Raw genomic sequence first — 13,902 nt, 5'->3', positions numbered from 1 at the left:
ATGGCAGCAAGCTAAGCTTATAGGGTACTAAGGAGATCCTAAGACAATGAATGCCACGTTACCGAGTTGAAGGACCTGAAGAAAGATTTTGGTCTTGAAAGCTTGTCTGTCTTTTTTTTCTGAGAGCAGCAAATCACCTAAAAAGAGATTAAGTCTCTGCTAATTTTGCATTGCTTATGTTATTTGAAACACATCTCAAAACACAGTCTAGGTTTGTATTGCCTTTCATATAGAAGTACCGTAGAAATAAAACATTGTTTTATTGCTTGCTCTCCATTAAGACAAATTTGGAGCTGATAGGGGTCTTTGTGCACTTTGTATGTGTCAATTGCATCTCTATAGGAGGTATTTCTCTACGAGTTGTCTCGGGGATGCTTTACTGTGATCAGGATTTTTAAAAGCAGTCCTTTTTCTCATTTGGATTTATCAAATAATAGTGAGGCATTCCCAGGATGAGGAAGCATCAGAAAAAAACTCGTGTGCTTGAAGGATCAAGGTTTCAGAGAAGGATAAACATGGGCAACGTGAGTTCACAGAAACTTAGAATGGCCCTGGTTGGCATGGATTTGGAGGATGGAGATTGCCGCATCAGTCTTGGCATCTCTTTTGGTGCTCTGCCATCCTTCATGTGAAACATCCTCTAACTTGTGACCCTCTCAGTTGATTAAGAATGAATTTGTGGGAGCTCTGCCTTGAGGGATGCTTGCTGAAGGAAACCACATTGCGCAGGAGTACTCATGTGAGCGGGAGTTGTGGTGGGTTGCTTCTGTGGCGCTTGGCAGGAATGCGAATAAGAAAGCTCGTCAAAATAAAGACAGGGAAATCACTCACCGATTACCATCGCAGGCGGAACAGACTTGATTTGGGGAACGTAGCTGAATTTATTTTGCATTACCATAAGTATTACTGATTCTGGTATTGGGAAACAGACAGACAAGCAAGTTAAACAGTTGAAGCATATATCCTCTTTCATTCCAGGCTCGAGTTCACTCCAGGCACTTCTCCCTCTGTCCTTGTTACTGCTACAGGCTACCCTCAGTGTCTTCAGTGAGGCATGGGTGGTACAGGGTACTGTGGTCTGGACATAAAGTTCTCTCTTTGCTGCTTCTTCCTTCTCGCATGTCCTGTGCTCCGGCGTATGTGCCTGCTGCGTGTGGGCTCATCCACAGGCTGCAGTCCCTCCAGGGTGGGTGCCTGCTCTGCCAAGGAGCACCTCCTCCTTATTCCACTGTTGCTCTCTCCTCTTCTTCCTCTCCAGTGTTTTCTGCCCTTTCTTACACAGGTTTTGGCAGAGGCACCACCACCTTGGCTGACAGGCTCAGCTGTGCCCTGTGTTTGATTCACTGAAGCTGTCTAGAACTGGCTGCGTCCAGTGCAGGCCTCCCTGTACAAAGGTTCACTCCTGCTGCCAAAACATTGCCATGGTCATCCAGTGTGTTTTTTGCTTGCATGGAGCTTTTTCCTGACTTTATCCTCATGAATTTATGTTTAATAAATGTGTTTCTGCTCAAGAATCAGGGCTGTGGAGAAACTCGGAGGTGAGAGCTAATGCTCCCATTGAGCAGCCTTTGAGAGAAATTCCCCTCCAAGAAGCTTTTAACCCTGCAGCTTGTCATCTCAAAAATGGTGATAAAATGAGGAGCAGAACTCAGCACTGTGCTCTCATCCCGCAGGATAGAATGCCCTTGTGTTTTAAACCTGGAGGACAACTCCAATGAGTTCAAGAAGTTGGTCTACTTTAACAGAAGGTATCAGGTAAGACATGCGGCATTTGTTACAGGTTTAAGATCACCCTCCTGTTGATCAAACAACCACAGAGAAGCTAATACTTGGAGATGGGGGATGGTTTCCACTCATTTTACTGACATATTTGTAGCTGTGATTAAAACAAAAGAAGGGTGAGAGGGAGGTGGGAGTAGGCTCAGGATCTTTCCAACTCTGTTTCACTAAAGCAGGAAAACAGACAAGAAGAAAGGTTATTAAAGAGACAAAGAAAGGAGAATACATCAGAGAGCCCACAGGTTTTTTTATCATTTATCTTCTTGAAGATCAGATTAACTCAAAGAACACGATAACTCAGGAACACACTTCGGGCATGGGACGACAGCCAAATCAAAGACGCTTCGGTGGTGCTGGAAGAACATCTTTTTGACATAAAATCTAATTGCTGGTGTCAGTCGGGCACCAGTCCCCAGGCTGCCTCTGCAAAGAAGCCTGGGATGCTTGCCTCAAAGACAGCTGTGTTGGCTGCCCGGCGTGAGCTGGAAACCACAGCCATGTCTGGGTTTCTGCGTTAGGGAGGGGAAAGCCTTGGCTGAGATGTAAATGGATGGAGGGACTCAATAAGCTGAATGTAAAAGGAGGAACAGTGACAACTTTTCTTTGACTCTTTAGGAGAGAACGCGCCAGTTAGTGGAGAGTGGAAGGTATGACACTACAGATGATTTCACAGTGGTCATGCAGCCGTTTTCAGTGAATATCGAGATGCCAAAAACACAGGTAAAAACAACCAAAACGCCTGCCCCTACATTAAATCCTGGTGTGATTCCACTGGCTTTTTAAAACTGTCTTGGCTTTAAGTGTGACCAGCAGTTTTCTAGCCTAATAATTATTTCTGTGCAGTATATATATATATTTTATATGAATTTTAACTCAAGATTCAGTTAACATCAAAAATTGCAGAAAATGCTTATGGAATAATAGTAGATAATGGGCAACAGGAATACCAACCTTGTAGACATGATCTGGGACACTGAGTCCATGCCACAGCAATGAGACAACCATGCAGTAGATATTTAGCTCAAAATCTTCAGCAGGGAGCACTTCCCCTGTCTTCCCTATACATCACAAATCCCTTTCAGTGCTTTGGTGTTTGACTTTTAGTATGTTCTTCGGCAGAGTATAGTGTATTAATCTCAGGAGAAATAAACAATACAATCAAGATCTGTGCCCAGGTATTCCATACATACAGTCATAGTGGCCTGTATTCCTTATTACTTTGAAAATCCTGTATTAGAAGATTTCAAGGCTTCTTAGTTCTGAATTACTAGTGTTCTCTGGACCAGTTTAATTCTCTTGGCTTCAGAGGCCTTTACAGCTACTTCAGTTTGAAGTTAGCTGCAGTATTTCTCTGGAAGAGAGAGGGGATAATGCACAGCCTGTTGTATATTTACTGCCTCTGTAACAGCACTCATCCTGTTCTCTAGGAGGGGTTGCCGGACAGTTCATTCTTTGCCCCAGACTGTTTCCACTTCAGCCAGAAGACTCATTCCCAGGCTGCACGTGCTTTGTGGAACAACATGGTAAGATTTCTAAGGGATATATTGGTCATCCCTTTTCTGTTCCATCCTACCCTTGGCAGCAAAAAAGCCCTTCAGGGAGCTAGTATCTAGCTAACCCTATCTCTTCCAAACCCTTGATTGTGTTTACAAAGGAAGAGAGAGATCACGTGAAAAAAGCTCACCTGAACTGTTAAACCAGTCACATCCAGCTAGCAAATCTCAGAGTATGTTAAGGCTGGGGGTGCTGAGGCTTCTTTCAGGGCGATGATACCTGCCTGGCATGTTGATTATCAGACCGCATTCGGGGTGTATGTGTGTTAGCCTCTTCAGCACGCTAAGAAGCAGTGCATGGAGGCAGCCATTAGCATGGGTGCAGTACACTGCATTTGTCTTGCTGTGCTGCAGAGGTGGTTTCCAGTGGCTGGTAGCACAGCATTACTTGCTGCTCTCTCTTATTCACTTTGCTTCTGTGCACCCCCATTTTTCCACAGATGGAACCCTTAGGGGAGAAGACAAATAATCAGCAAATGGACCGTGAGATTGTTCTCAAGTGTCCAACTGAGGTAAGTTTAAAAGGTGTCTGTGTTTATGTGGAGGTGCTATAGGTGGCTGGGAGTCTGCATGAGCCTTTACCAACTGCCTAGAGCACTTGCCCATGTATTTTGTGCCCCTGCCACTAGTAGCAGTATGAATGCTCCCCTGTTAGATGGAGGGCAGCAAACTTGTCCGAGCAATAAGCTTCCTCACAGTCACACATCATGGTTGGCAAAAACATGAGGGAAGGGTGTTTGGCCTACCCAGTCAAGGTCATCAAGTATCCACACTGAATAACAGAGCTTCAGTAGAGAAGCAGAGAAACGATGCACCAGTCAGCATAGCTTTGCCAAGGTCACTGGGACTGCCTTGCAGTAAGACCACAAGCTTCTTGTTAATCACACACAGCGGGGTCCTGAGCATATTCTGTAAGTTCTGGCTGTGTGAAAATACTTACATTGTTATTGTAGGCATTTTAAAAATGCCTTTTTGGGGGGGGTGGTTGTTTGTTTGTTTGTTTGGGTTTCCATTTGCATCAAGATGCTAATCATCTACAGACATCTGAGAACTGAAAGCTGGGGAATGGAAATCTACATATATTCTTCCGGTGTTTTGCATTGACTGAGATTGTCTTGTTTTGTAGGCTGAGCCATTCCTGAGGACGTATAAGAACAGTAATTACACATACCCTAACCAAGCTCCAGTAAGTGTCAACTGTGTCATTATAATCCCACTCTGCTGCATCTGTTTCTGTATGGTAACCAGATGAGTCATGATCTGCAGTGCAGGTGAAATCAGTCTTTGTTCAAAGGGGCTTGGGAGGATGACTGCATGGCATGGAACAGGAAAGCAGCCCCAGAATTAAGCAAAACACATCCAGAAGCACCTATAAGAACACAGGCTCGGACAGCAAGGTTATCAGTGCAGGATGATACCCTAGTCTGAGCAATACCAAATATGACTATTGAATGAGCAGCCAAGACCTGTCTGGTTAATTACATGCTAAAGAGGTTCTGGTTTATCCACCTGGCCTCTACTAGGAAGATCCTAGTTACAATTGACTGTATTTGCTAGTCAAATGCTATTCAGCTTTATTCTTCTCTTTAGAACTATGGAAGCCAGCTGCTATGCGAGGACAGGTCTCCATCCTCCCCTCCTCCAACTTCAGGTAGTCTTGCCTGTTTTATGTTAAGAGGCTGAACAACCTTCAACTGCCCTTCAAGATGAGTTTTTATTTCTGCTGAAATGACTGCTGGACTGTGAAAAGTACTGCTCAGAAAAGATGTCATGTTTCTCAGCAGCTGCTTAATAGAAACAGCGCCATACTGTCACACAAGGTAGCATTCTGATTAAGTAGCTCCACTTAAGTCACTGCCAGTGGAGAACTTCAAAATATCCATGCTAAAATCCAAATCTGGGTGCTGACATAGCCTGTAAGTGATACCACCTAAATCTTGGGGAAGGAAACTGGAAATCCAGCTTCATGCATGTTAGTCATGTTTTTCATGTATTTCAAGTATTCAGTTTTTCAAATAACTTCATTTTCTCTTCCTCTTCTCCACCTTTTTAGAGCTTTCCTGTTCCTGCTTTGTTTAAACTGTGCTGTTTTACTTTCAGCTTGGTGCTGGATATTGTTTGCAACTTACTATTTGCTCCTTGCTGTTCTGTCTTTTCACTAGCAATGTTAACCACTGACATGCTGAATAATACACGCATGCTACTGCTACAACCACATGAGATGAACTGGAGAGACCTCCTGTTTTATCACCTGGGTATTACAAAAACTTGTCTGAGCATCAGAATGCACAATGGCATGTTTCACACACACACAGTGGTGAAAAGGAATAGCTATTTACTATCCAGGTTCAACTGTCTCTCTCTTTCCTTTGCAGTGCATTCCCTAAAGCCAGCTGATGTGAAAATTATAGCAGCCCTTGGGGATTCTTTGACGGTAAGAAGATAGGGTTTTTACTGTTCTCTTGGTAAAACTGCAAACATGTGCCTGTGCCAGTGGAGGGGAAATAGCTGTTGTACCTAGAAGCAAAGATCCATTCATTCATGGATGATAATAGATCTAGCAGCTAGAACAGGAAAGAAGGTGTCAGTTCTCCAGCACTGTTTCCCCCACGCACATATTCACATGCTTTTGAACTCAGCAAAACACAGGCAAACCCTTTAAAGAGGTGCCTAAATATCTGTCTGAATTGCAGACAGAAGCGATCAGATGCTGTTGAAACTAATGGGACACAGCACCAGCCTTAGGTTACTGTGTTTTTCAGAGTTTTTCTGAACAGAACCAGGCTGGTGAACCTGTTCCTTTCCCTCTGTCCTTTCAGGAACAGAGTGTGACTAAGGGATGTTGGATAGTAGCATGTTATTCAACGAGATAAGGATGCACAAGGATAAGAGCCCTCTCACTTTATCAATTTAAGAAGATATTCAGTCTTGTGTGTGTGTTCCTGTTTTAACTTATAGCTAATTTCTTTATCAAGATGTAGCTCTTGATGGCAATGATTATCTGAGGCAGTCTAAAAGAAATATGTCTCAAGGTCTGGACATTGTATGTTCCAGTTATGTCCTTCTGCCTGCTGTTTTCATACCGGTCAAAGACTGGATCTCTACAGCCAGCTCAAAAGAAACACTGGGCAGAAAGACATAATTGGAACATAGGTTTCTCTGAATCTGAGCCTGAACAACAACGATATTGTGTGTACAAACCATGAAGCCTTTACAACTCTCTGGCAGGCATGTTGCTAAAACTCCCACACACTGCAGGCTGCTGAAATAAATGGAAGCTTTTAAATGCAAACTTGCAATGTTGACAAATATTCTGTATATAGCTGTGGTTGCCACGTTATAACATCCAGGATCCTGCAGGTGTTTCTGCTTCTAAGTATACTCTGTAGGAACTGAGAATAGAGCTTTCATTGACAGTGCAGTGGTGCATTGCTGTATCAGAGCTGCACTTGGCCTGTGCATAGCCATTCTGAACACAAGTCTTCCATTAATCCAAGCAAGTTTGTACATGGAAGAAAATGTAGTATTGCTGTTTAATCTGAGGTAGTAGCAAACAGTCTACCTGGTCTTGTGCTGTACTACCCCATACTCAAATTTAGTATGAAGCTATAGTATCACAGCTGCCAGGCACCCTGCTTCTGAATTCTTGGTGGTATTTTAGGAGGGATGTAGTTGCTAGCTTGCCTCTTTGTTTAGCATAAATGTAGAGTGCTTTCCTCCTTGCTGCAGTACTGCTACAAGACTCTCCATTTAGCAAAATGCTTTTCAAATTGGTGTAAAGATATCACAGTGCTTCCTTCTGAGATACGTTTGTTTTCTCTGTTGTGTTCATATAGTCTTACTTATCGTTAGCCAGAAAGTTTGTTTGAGATGCTTTCATCGTTCTTGACTCATGCAACCATAAATGAGTTATTCAGCTCTTCTAGACCCATGAGAAAAAACCTTTTGTTCCCCAGCTCCATCATTTATTTTGTGTCACCTACAATAAGTTGCTTGTAAATAATTACAAAAGGTATTGATGCATTCTTCAGAAGGAAGGCTGTAGAAAGCCAGATGCTTTCCAAAGCTTTTGAAGAGATGCATTCAAAAGTAAATGAAATTATTATGTATGACTATTGCATTAGTAATTGTGCTTTAATTTCATTTGGTTGATGAAAACTAATGTGTAGGCTGGTACAGGAATTGCCTCAGATAGTCTCCTGGATTTGAGCACTGAATATCGGGGACTGTCTTGGAGGTAAGTCTTCATTCAAAGTGACGAGGAGAGATGCATTCTCTCCTGTAAAGAATATTATTCCTTTCCACACATCTGGGGTCTTTCAGCTGTCAGAAATTTGAAAGAAAAAAAAAAAGTTGCTTTTTGGGCTAGCATTTCTTGTGAAAGATGCACCAAGATCCAGGATTTGTCAAAAAGGTGCCTTCACAGAAAATGTTTTAAGCAATGGATTTCAAGCTAGCCTTGTGACTTCTCTCACGCTTTCATCTTTGGCTGCTCGTGACTGTTTGTATTCTTATGGTGGGATGGCAAGTTGTAAATCTACAAAGCTGGAGAAAAATCACAAACAAGATGTAACTTGCTGCTTTTGGGACTTCTCAATATTTTCTATTTGACAGCTTTCTGTAGCACCACAGAAAATGTTTTTTTTAGCTGGAGAACTTTCACCACATGCAGCACACACTTGTAAAAGACTAAATTTGTTTGCTGCGATGATGTAGCTCAGTTGACATTGATTTCAACAGCTCTGTGCTGTCCTAACCACCTCTCCGTAAGCCAGAGCATGGCCTCGGTGTGCCCCACCAATTTGAAAAGCTTGAGAGAACACCAATGTGCAGGATGCAGGAGCTGGGAATGAGGAGCTGCTCTTGGAGCTCTCTTGTCTCCCATGGGCCGGCTGTTTGGTACTGCCTTGAGTGGCTTTACAAGGCTAGAACTGGTCTCAAAGCTGACCTTCTAATCTGCAGTACTTTAGGACTCATCCATTCGAGTATGTAGCTGTCTCAGGCATTTTCTGCCATTTCACGATTGACTACACCCTTGTACAGCTGCAAGACCATTAAATCCGTCTGGCAAGCATCTTTACCACTGAAACCTCAGCCATTTTCCCCAACAGCACTTCCACGTCTGTCCTTTCCATGTAATCCAATATATTGATAGTTACCAAATTAATCACCCTCCCCTTTTTCTCATGATGTGTGGTAGGTTTCCACTTTGCTTATTGTCTCTGTCCAGCTAAGAGATGAGTGATTAGGATTTCTCTTTCCTGTTTTAGTATTGGAGGAGATGCATCATTAGAGAACATGACAACTCTACCTAGTAAGTAAATGCTTTGCTAGATCTAATTGGCAAGATTGGAGAGAGGGAGAGGGCTAATTTATGATGTGTTTACAGAGTATCTCAAAGCTGTATTAGAGTAATTAACAAGAGCTACCTTTCAAAGGAACAATATCATAGGACTAATGAATAAAAAGCTGGCTTCATCAGTGAAGCTGAGAAGCATCTAGAAATTCCCTTACTTCCTTTTCCCCCTCCCTTCTCGACTGCTGGGTGAGCGTTGTTTGAATCTCTACAAAAGCCTGCTATGTCTGTGCTTGTGATGCAATTAACATTTGCATTTAATAAATAATCCACTGCAGCTTTTTCCAAAAGGAGATGTTTGCACAGAGGAGACCTCTTTGGTAAATATAGCTGACTACTCACACATGTAACCTGAAGGGAGTAATTTTAACTTTCTCTTCCCTGAAACATGCAACTTCTTGCAGCTCAGCCTATTGTTAATGTAAAGCCACTCGAGAGTCAGTTTGGATCAGCTTTGATAATAAACTTCTATTTGGCGAGGGACAGTAAACTGTCCTTCTGTATGTTGCCCATTATTACAAGCAGAATGTAACAAGAATATAATCAGAATAAGCAATTAATAGATTCACTGGATGCTATTACATTTGACAGAGCCTTTATTTGAAATGTGGTTAAATTCAACCTTTGAGATTATAGTTTACAATGCAACCATTTTCACTCTCAGCTGTGAATTACTCTATTGACTTCCTTTTGTAAGCTACTATGGAGGTAACGGAGAACAAGATGATATTTCATCAGAGCCATGCATCTGAGGCTTTCATCTTCATATTTGTCAGTAGTAAGAGATTTTGCACAGCCATGAAGCAGACCCAGATCCCCTGGCTGAAAACGAGTTCCTGCTGGGCTGAAACCCCCTTCAGGTTTGCTTCACAAAGCCACCATCATATGACTGAGGGTCTTATTTTAGGCTTTAACCACCACAACATGAGCTATTACCATACACAGCATGAGCTATTACCATACACAGCAATTCTTAATTCTGCTCATCGTATCCACCGGTGACAGTGCAGCGCACAGCAAGCCCAGGGCTGTCTGCATCACTACCAGCTGGTGATCCTTTTTGCCACTGTTTGGTGGATGCGTCTAGAGGACTGGAGGCTGCAGTAGCTGTGGTAGTGCTGTCAGAGAGCAGAGCTGTAGCAGTGCTGGTGTGTGCGAGTCCCTGGGGCAGGCAGAAGGTGTAATAACTTTCCCTTTGTTGCTATCTTTCTTTTTCAGACATCTTTCGAGAGTTCAATGCCACAACTGTGGGCTATTCGACTGGTACAGGGAGTGCAAATGAGTCGAATGCGTTCCTTAACCAGGCAGTTCCTGGAGCGCAGGCTGAGTATGTAGCTTCTTGTTTAACATATGCAGGTGATGGATGCTTCATCTAATTGACTTTCAACTGTCTCATGTGCTGTCACAACTTGCTCTGAAGAGCAAGCAAAACCAGTCTAGTTAGGGTTTAAATTCGCTCAAAAACCTGTTAAATGTATGGGCTTATTTCATAGCTGAACATTCAAATGAAGATAACAGTCCTGGTTATGAAATCCACAATCAAAAAACTGGCAGAAACTGGAGGTGGTGGTTTCTACTCTTCCTCTTGAACAGCTATTAATTTATCTATTTATCTCTCAATAAATCTCTGAGATTATGGATATTTTCAGAAAGTGAGCATGTAGTGAAATGTTAAAGAGATAATAGGAGAAAAAGTAGATGAAATCTTTCATAATTCTAGCCTCAGGTTTCTGAATAAGCAAGCAGGAGTGGATAAGAGAGAGTAAAAAGAACAGCCACAGTCTTGAATCTGAAGAGTTAGTGATGGTCATATATGGGGTTTGGTGCATTGCAGACCTGATGCAGTTGCAACCACTTCTGCCAATATAATAGGGTTTGTAATGTCCTGCAGTCATTTGAATTTGGCTTCTTGCTTATAGTCACACCTGGGAGGCTGCATGAGTTGAGCTTTGCTATACTTCTTATCCTAGAAATCCCTGGCTTCTTACTGAAAGAGTCAGTGCTGTTTAATTAACAAAACAGATGGCTGCTGGAATTCAGTCATAGTTTGGGCACAGGTTCTGGCAGCCCATGCCTGGATTTGACACTGTTAGTTGGCATTACCCAGACCTTATTTTGGTTGTTTAAAGAAAAAAAATCCCTCTTACTTCCCAAAGAGGTCTTGGAAGTGAAGCTCAGAAGCTAAGTGAGGTGTTTGAGTTTGTTATATCTAAGCAAAGATTGTAAGGATTTATTGGATATATTTATTGCTCTCCTGCAGGCCTTGAGTAATCCTGACTCATACCAGCAATCTCAGTAAATGCGTTTATTTACTGAGAGGCATAGTCTGCTAGGTGCCCTGATATATCCTACAGCTGCCCATACCTGAGAGAAGGCATTTTATTTCCTAGTGATGACTCAGTGTATCTGTGTGTCAGTGAGACGCGCAAGGATTATGGCTCTGATTCCGCCACCAAGGAGAATTTATTAACGTACTTCTAAATACAGCATTTATCCAGATTAGTTTCAGCTTTTGCTTGTTATAGGGAAGAATAAGATAGGTGCCTGGTTTGTATTTTGTGTCAGTTAAACCCTAAACAGGCTTTTTTTGAGTGGTAGGAAGACTTGAAACAGGATATACAGCCTCTTAAGTCACCCATAAAACTTCAAGCAGCTTGTATCAGTAGCACCCAAGATGTTAAAGTTAGCTGAATGAAATAGTTGATGCATGTTAGTCTAATGAAAAATTGTCTACTTCATCTATACCATTTAGTCTTCTCTCTTCCCATGCAAGCAGCTGGACTTGATAAACATGATGAAGTGGAGATATCTGTGTTCTGCGACCGTGCTTTGTAAACATCCATCAAGGAGATGCAGACCACAATTGTCCCATATTTCTGCTAGTCATCTGTTGTTTCTGTCTTGTGACTCTGTAGAAAGGTGTGCAAAAGTAAAGTCCTGTAAACTACCTCACTAGTATCCCTGAAATTTGAGATGCTGCTTTTGGGGTTTTGTTTTGTCACATCTGTCTGTTTGTCTGTTTTGTTCTGTTCGGGCTCTTGATGCACCTGAGAAGATGAATGCATCCTAGTTGAACACTGAAGTGTATTCAAACGTAAGGAACTGTTTCTCCTGCGTTAGGTATTTGGTCCTGGAGTGATGATGCAATCCAGCATTTATTCTTCATCAGTCAAAAATATTAATTTTTCTCTGATTCAAAGGGCAAAAAGAGCCCAGGAGTTAATGCTGGTACTTCAGAACTGTTCTGTGGCCTCTCTCGGTTTTGGGTACCAGTCTGGAAACTGCTTTCCAGAAGTACTGGAACCTTTCTAAAATCAGGTAGTTTTGCACCCTTACCAGCCTTTGGAAACCAGCTGTAAGGGTGTCTTAAAATGAAATCACTGGCTGCTTTGTGTTAACTCGATGGCAGTGTAGCAATGCAGGTCTCATTCAGCAGGATCTGAATCAGATCTAAGCCTATCTGCATTCATTGCCAAAGTGCTTACATACATGCTGGAGTTAAGGATAGATCTGAAGCATGTTGCTGAAGCAGAGCCTGGCTGAGATCTCCGACACGTGTCAAAGAAGGAGGTTGAGAATTTAGGACTGAGAGTAGAGAACAGGTGATAAGAACTGAAAATATCTGTGTTTCCCATTAGCAAACAGTTTCTGCTGATCAGGATCTATATTTGGTGGAAAGTGCAGCTCAGGGATGGGTGATTGCTGGCACTGCTTCATTCATGTTAGATCTTACTGACTGCATTGGTTCAGGATGCACCAGTGTTTCAGTGACTGCATGAGAAAATGAAGGTGTTGCGGGCAGTCAGCTCAATAAGTGGTGTTTTCCTCTGGATCAATATTCAAGTTGATGCCCTAGCTTAGGGGTTTCCATAGTAAGAACAGAAGAAAACTGTGGGCACTTGTGCTTTGTCATAGCTTTAGGATGTAAATAAGTAGGTTAAGACATTGGACAAGGGTAACAGTGAACAGAACTATTACATGCCTATAGTGTCTGTGTCACAAGTAGATGTATGACAGGGTTCATTGCCCAGTAAATACACTTATGTTAGCGTTAGACCAGTATTCCGTTGGAGAAGGGTGGTGAGAGATATCTCCTGTTCCTCCAGTAAACATGGTATTGCAACGGAGAGCTAAGCTCTGGTTGCCATACAGAACAAGCGTCATGCTTATTAATGTCAGCTGAAATGCTTCCAGAAATGATAGACAGCCAGTGAAGTGTTTCTAACAAGAGCCTGGAGGGAGATGCAGCTCATACCATAGGACAAAGCTGCCTGGAAGGCTGAAGCTTTCCAACCGCATTCTCTTTTCTATGCATATTTGAGGATCAGCGTGTCAGGGCAGTCAAACAAGGTTGAAGCGTTCAATCTGAGTAACTCAAAATTCATGGAAGTTTATATATATATATATATATATATATAAAAATAAATGTATATGTGTGTGTATATATACAAAAAAGAGATAGAGGGAGTGCTCACTTGGCTATTGGAAAACAGCAAGGCTGTCATCTTAACCTGCCTGAGTAATCTGGAGAGTTTCTTTGTTTTTCACTTGCCCTGAAAGGCAGCGTGCACAGAGATGCTTTACATAACTGAAAAGGAAGTATTGGCTCCGGGTGCAGGCTACAGAAACGAGGGAGGTGTGCACAGTGAACTCTGAAACGCTTCAGCTTTGCAGGGGGATGAGGTGTGGTTTATGCACAAACATTGCTCAAGAGATGGGTTAAATAAGGGGACTCGGGATCCCCTTGTTGTTTTAGTCCAGGAGGAATAGACTGATGGCCACCTAGCTCTAAACAGGCCACCTCATTTGCTTACAAACATGTTTCTGTGTCTGGCTTTTCAGCTGGTTTAGGTGCTAAGCACTGTAAAAGCAGCTAAACTTATGGTTCCAGATTAATCATTGAATTAGAAAGAAATCAGGATTCAAGTTCAATTTGATATTGATTTTTCCACAAAGATGTGAATTTGTAATTTGATCACAGCAACATGAGTATTGTACTGTCTCCTCACTCAGCCCTTATGATATCTGACAATTTGATTTAAGATGTCTGGAGAGCGATAATATTGAGGTTTTCATACAGGTGCTTCTTTCACTCACAAGTTGTCTTCCTCCTCAGGCATTTACCAGCCCAAGCAAGAAATCTTCTGAGACTAATGCAAACTGATCCTGTAAGTTGCCTGGGACTCCTTTAATCTTACAGCACGAAAAGAAACA

General features: G+C 42.3%; 1 protein-coding gene across 1 annotated transcript in view; it reads left to right on the top strand.

The window, feature by feature from the left end:
* The window catches only part of PLB1 (phospholipase B1), a 76,300-nt gene that overhangs the window by 32,666 nt on the left and 29,732 nt on the right, over positions 1 to 13,902 (top strand). Inside the window, exons 24-34 of the mRNA XM_057397019.1 lie at positions 1,674 to 1,755; positions 2,395 to 2,499; positions 3,207 to 3,302; positions 3,773 to 3,844; positions 4,459 to 4,518; positions 4,923 to 4,983; positions 5,708 to 5,766; positions 7,502 to 7,569; positions 8,603 to 8,646; positions 9,907 to 10,015; positions 13,805 to 13,856. Of these exons, the coding sequence (XP_057253002.1) occupies positions 1,674 to 1,755; positions 2,395 to 2,499; positions 3,207 to 3,302; positions 3,773 to 3,844; positions 4,459 to 4,518; positions 4,923 to 4,983; positions 5,708 to 5,766; positions 7,502 to 7,569; positions 8,603 to 8,646; positions 9,907 to 10,015; positions 13,805 to 13,856 (808 nt within the window). The remainder of the gene's footprint in view (positions 1 to 1,673; positions 1,756 to 2,394; positions 2,500 to 3,206; positions 3,303 to 3,772; positions 3,845 to 4,458; positions 4,519 to 4,922; positions 4,984 to 5,707; positions 5,767 to 7,501; positions 7,570 to 8,602; positions 8,647 to 9,906; positions 10,016 to 13,804; positions 13,857 to 13,902) is intronic.

Source organism: Pezoporus wallicus, unplaced genomic scaffold (assembly GCF_028554395.1).
Source record: "Pezoporus wallicus isolate ANWC-B61680 ecotype Strahan unplaced genomic scaffold, APGP_CSIRO_Pwel_v1 contig_14703, whole genome shotgun sequence".
NCBI classification, from domain to species: Eukaryota; Metazoa; Chordata; class Aves; order Psittaciformes; family Psittacidae; genus Pezoporus; species Pezoporus wallicus.
This window is presented reverse-complemented; position numbering and strand designations above follow the sequence as displayed.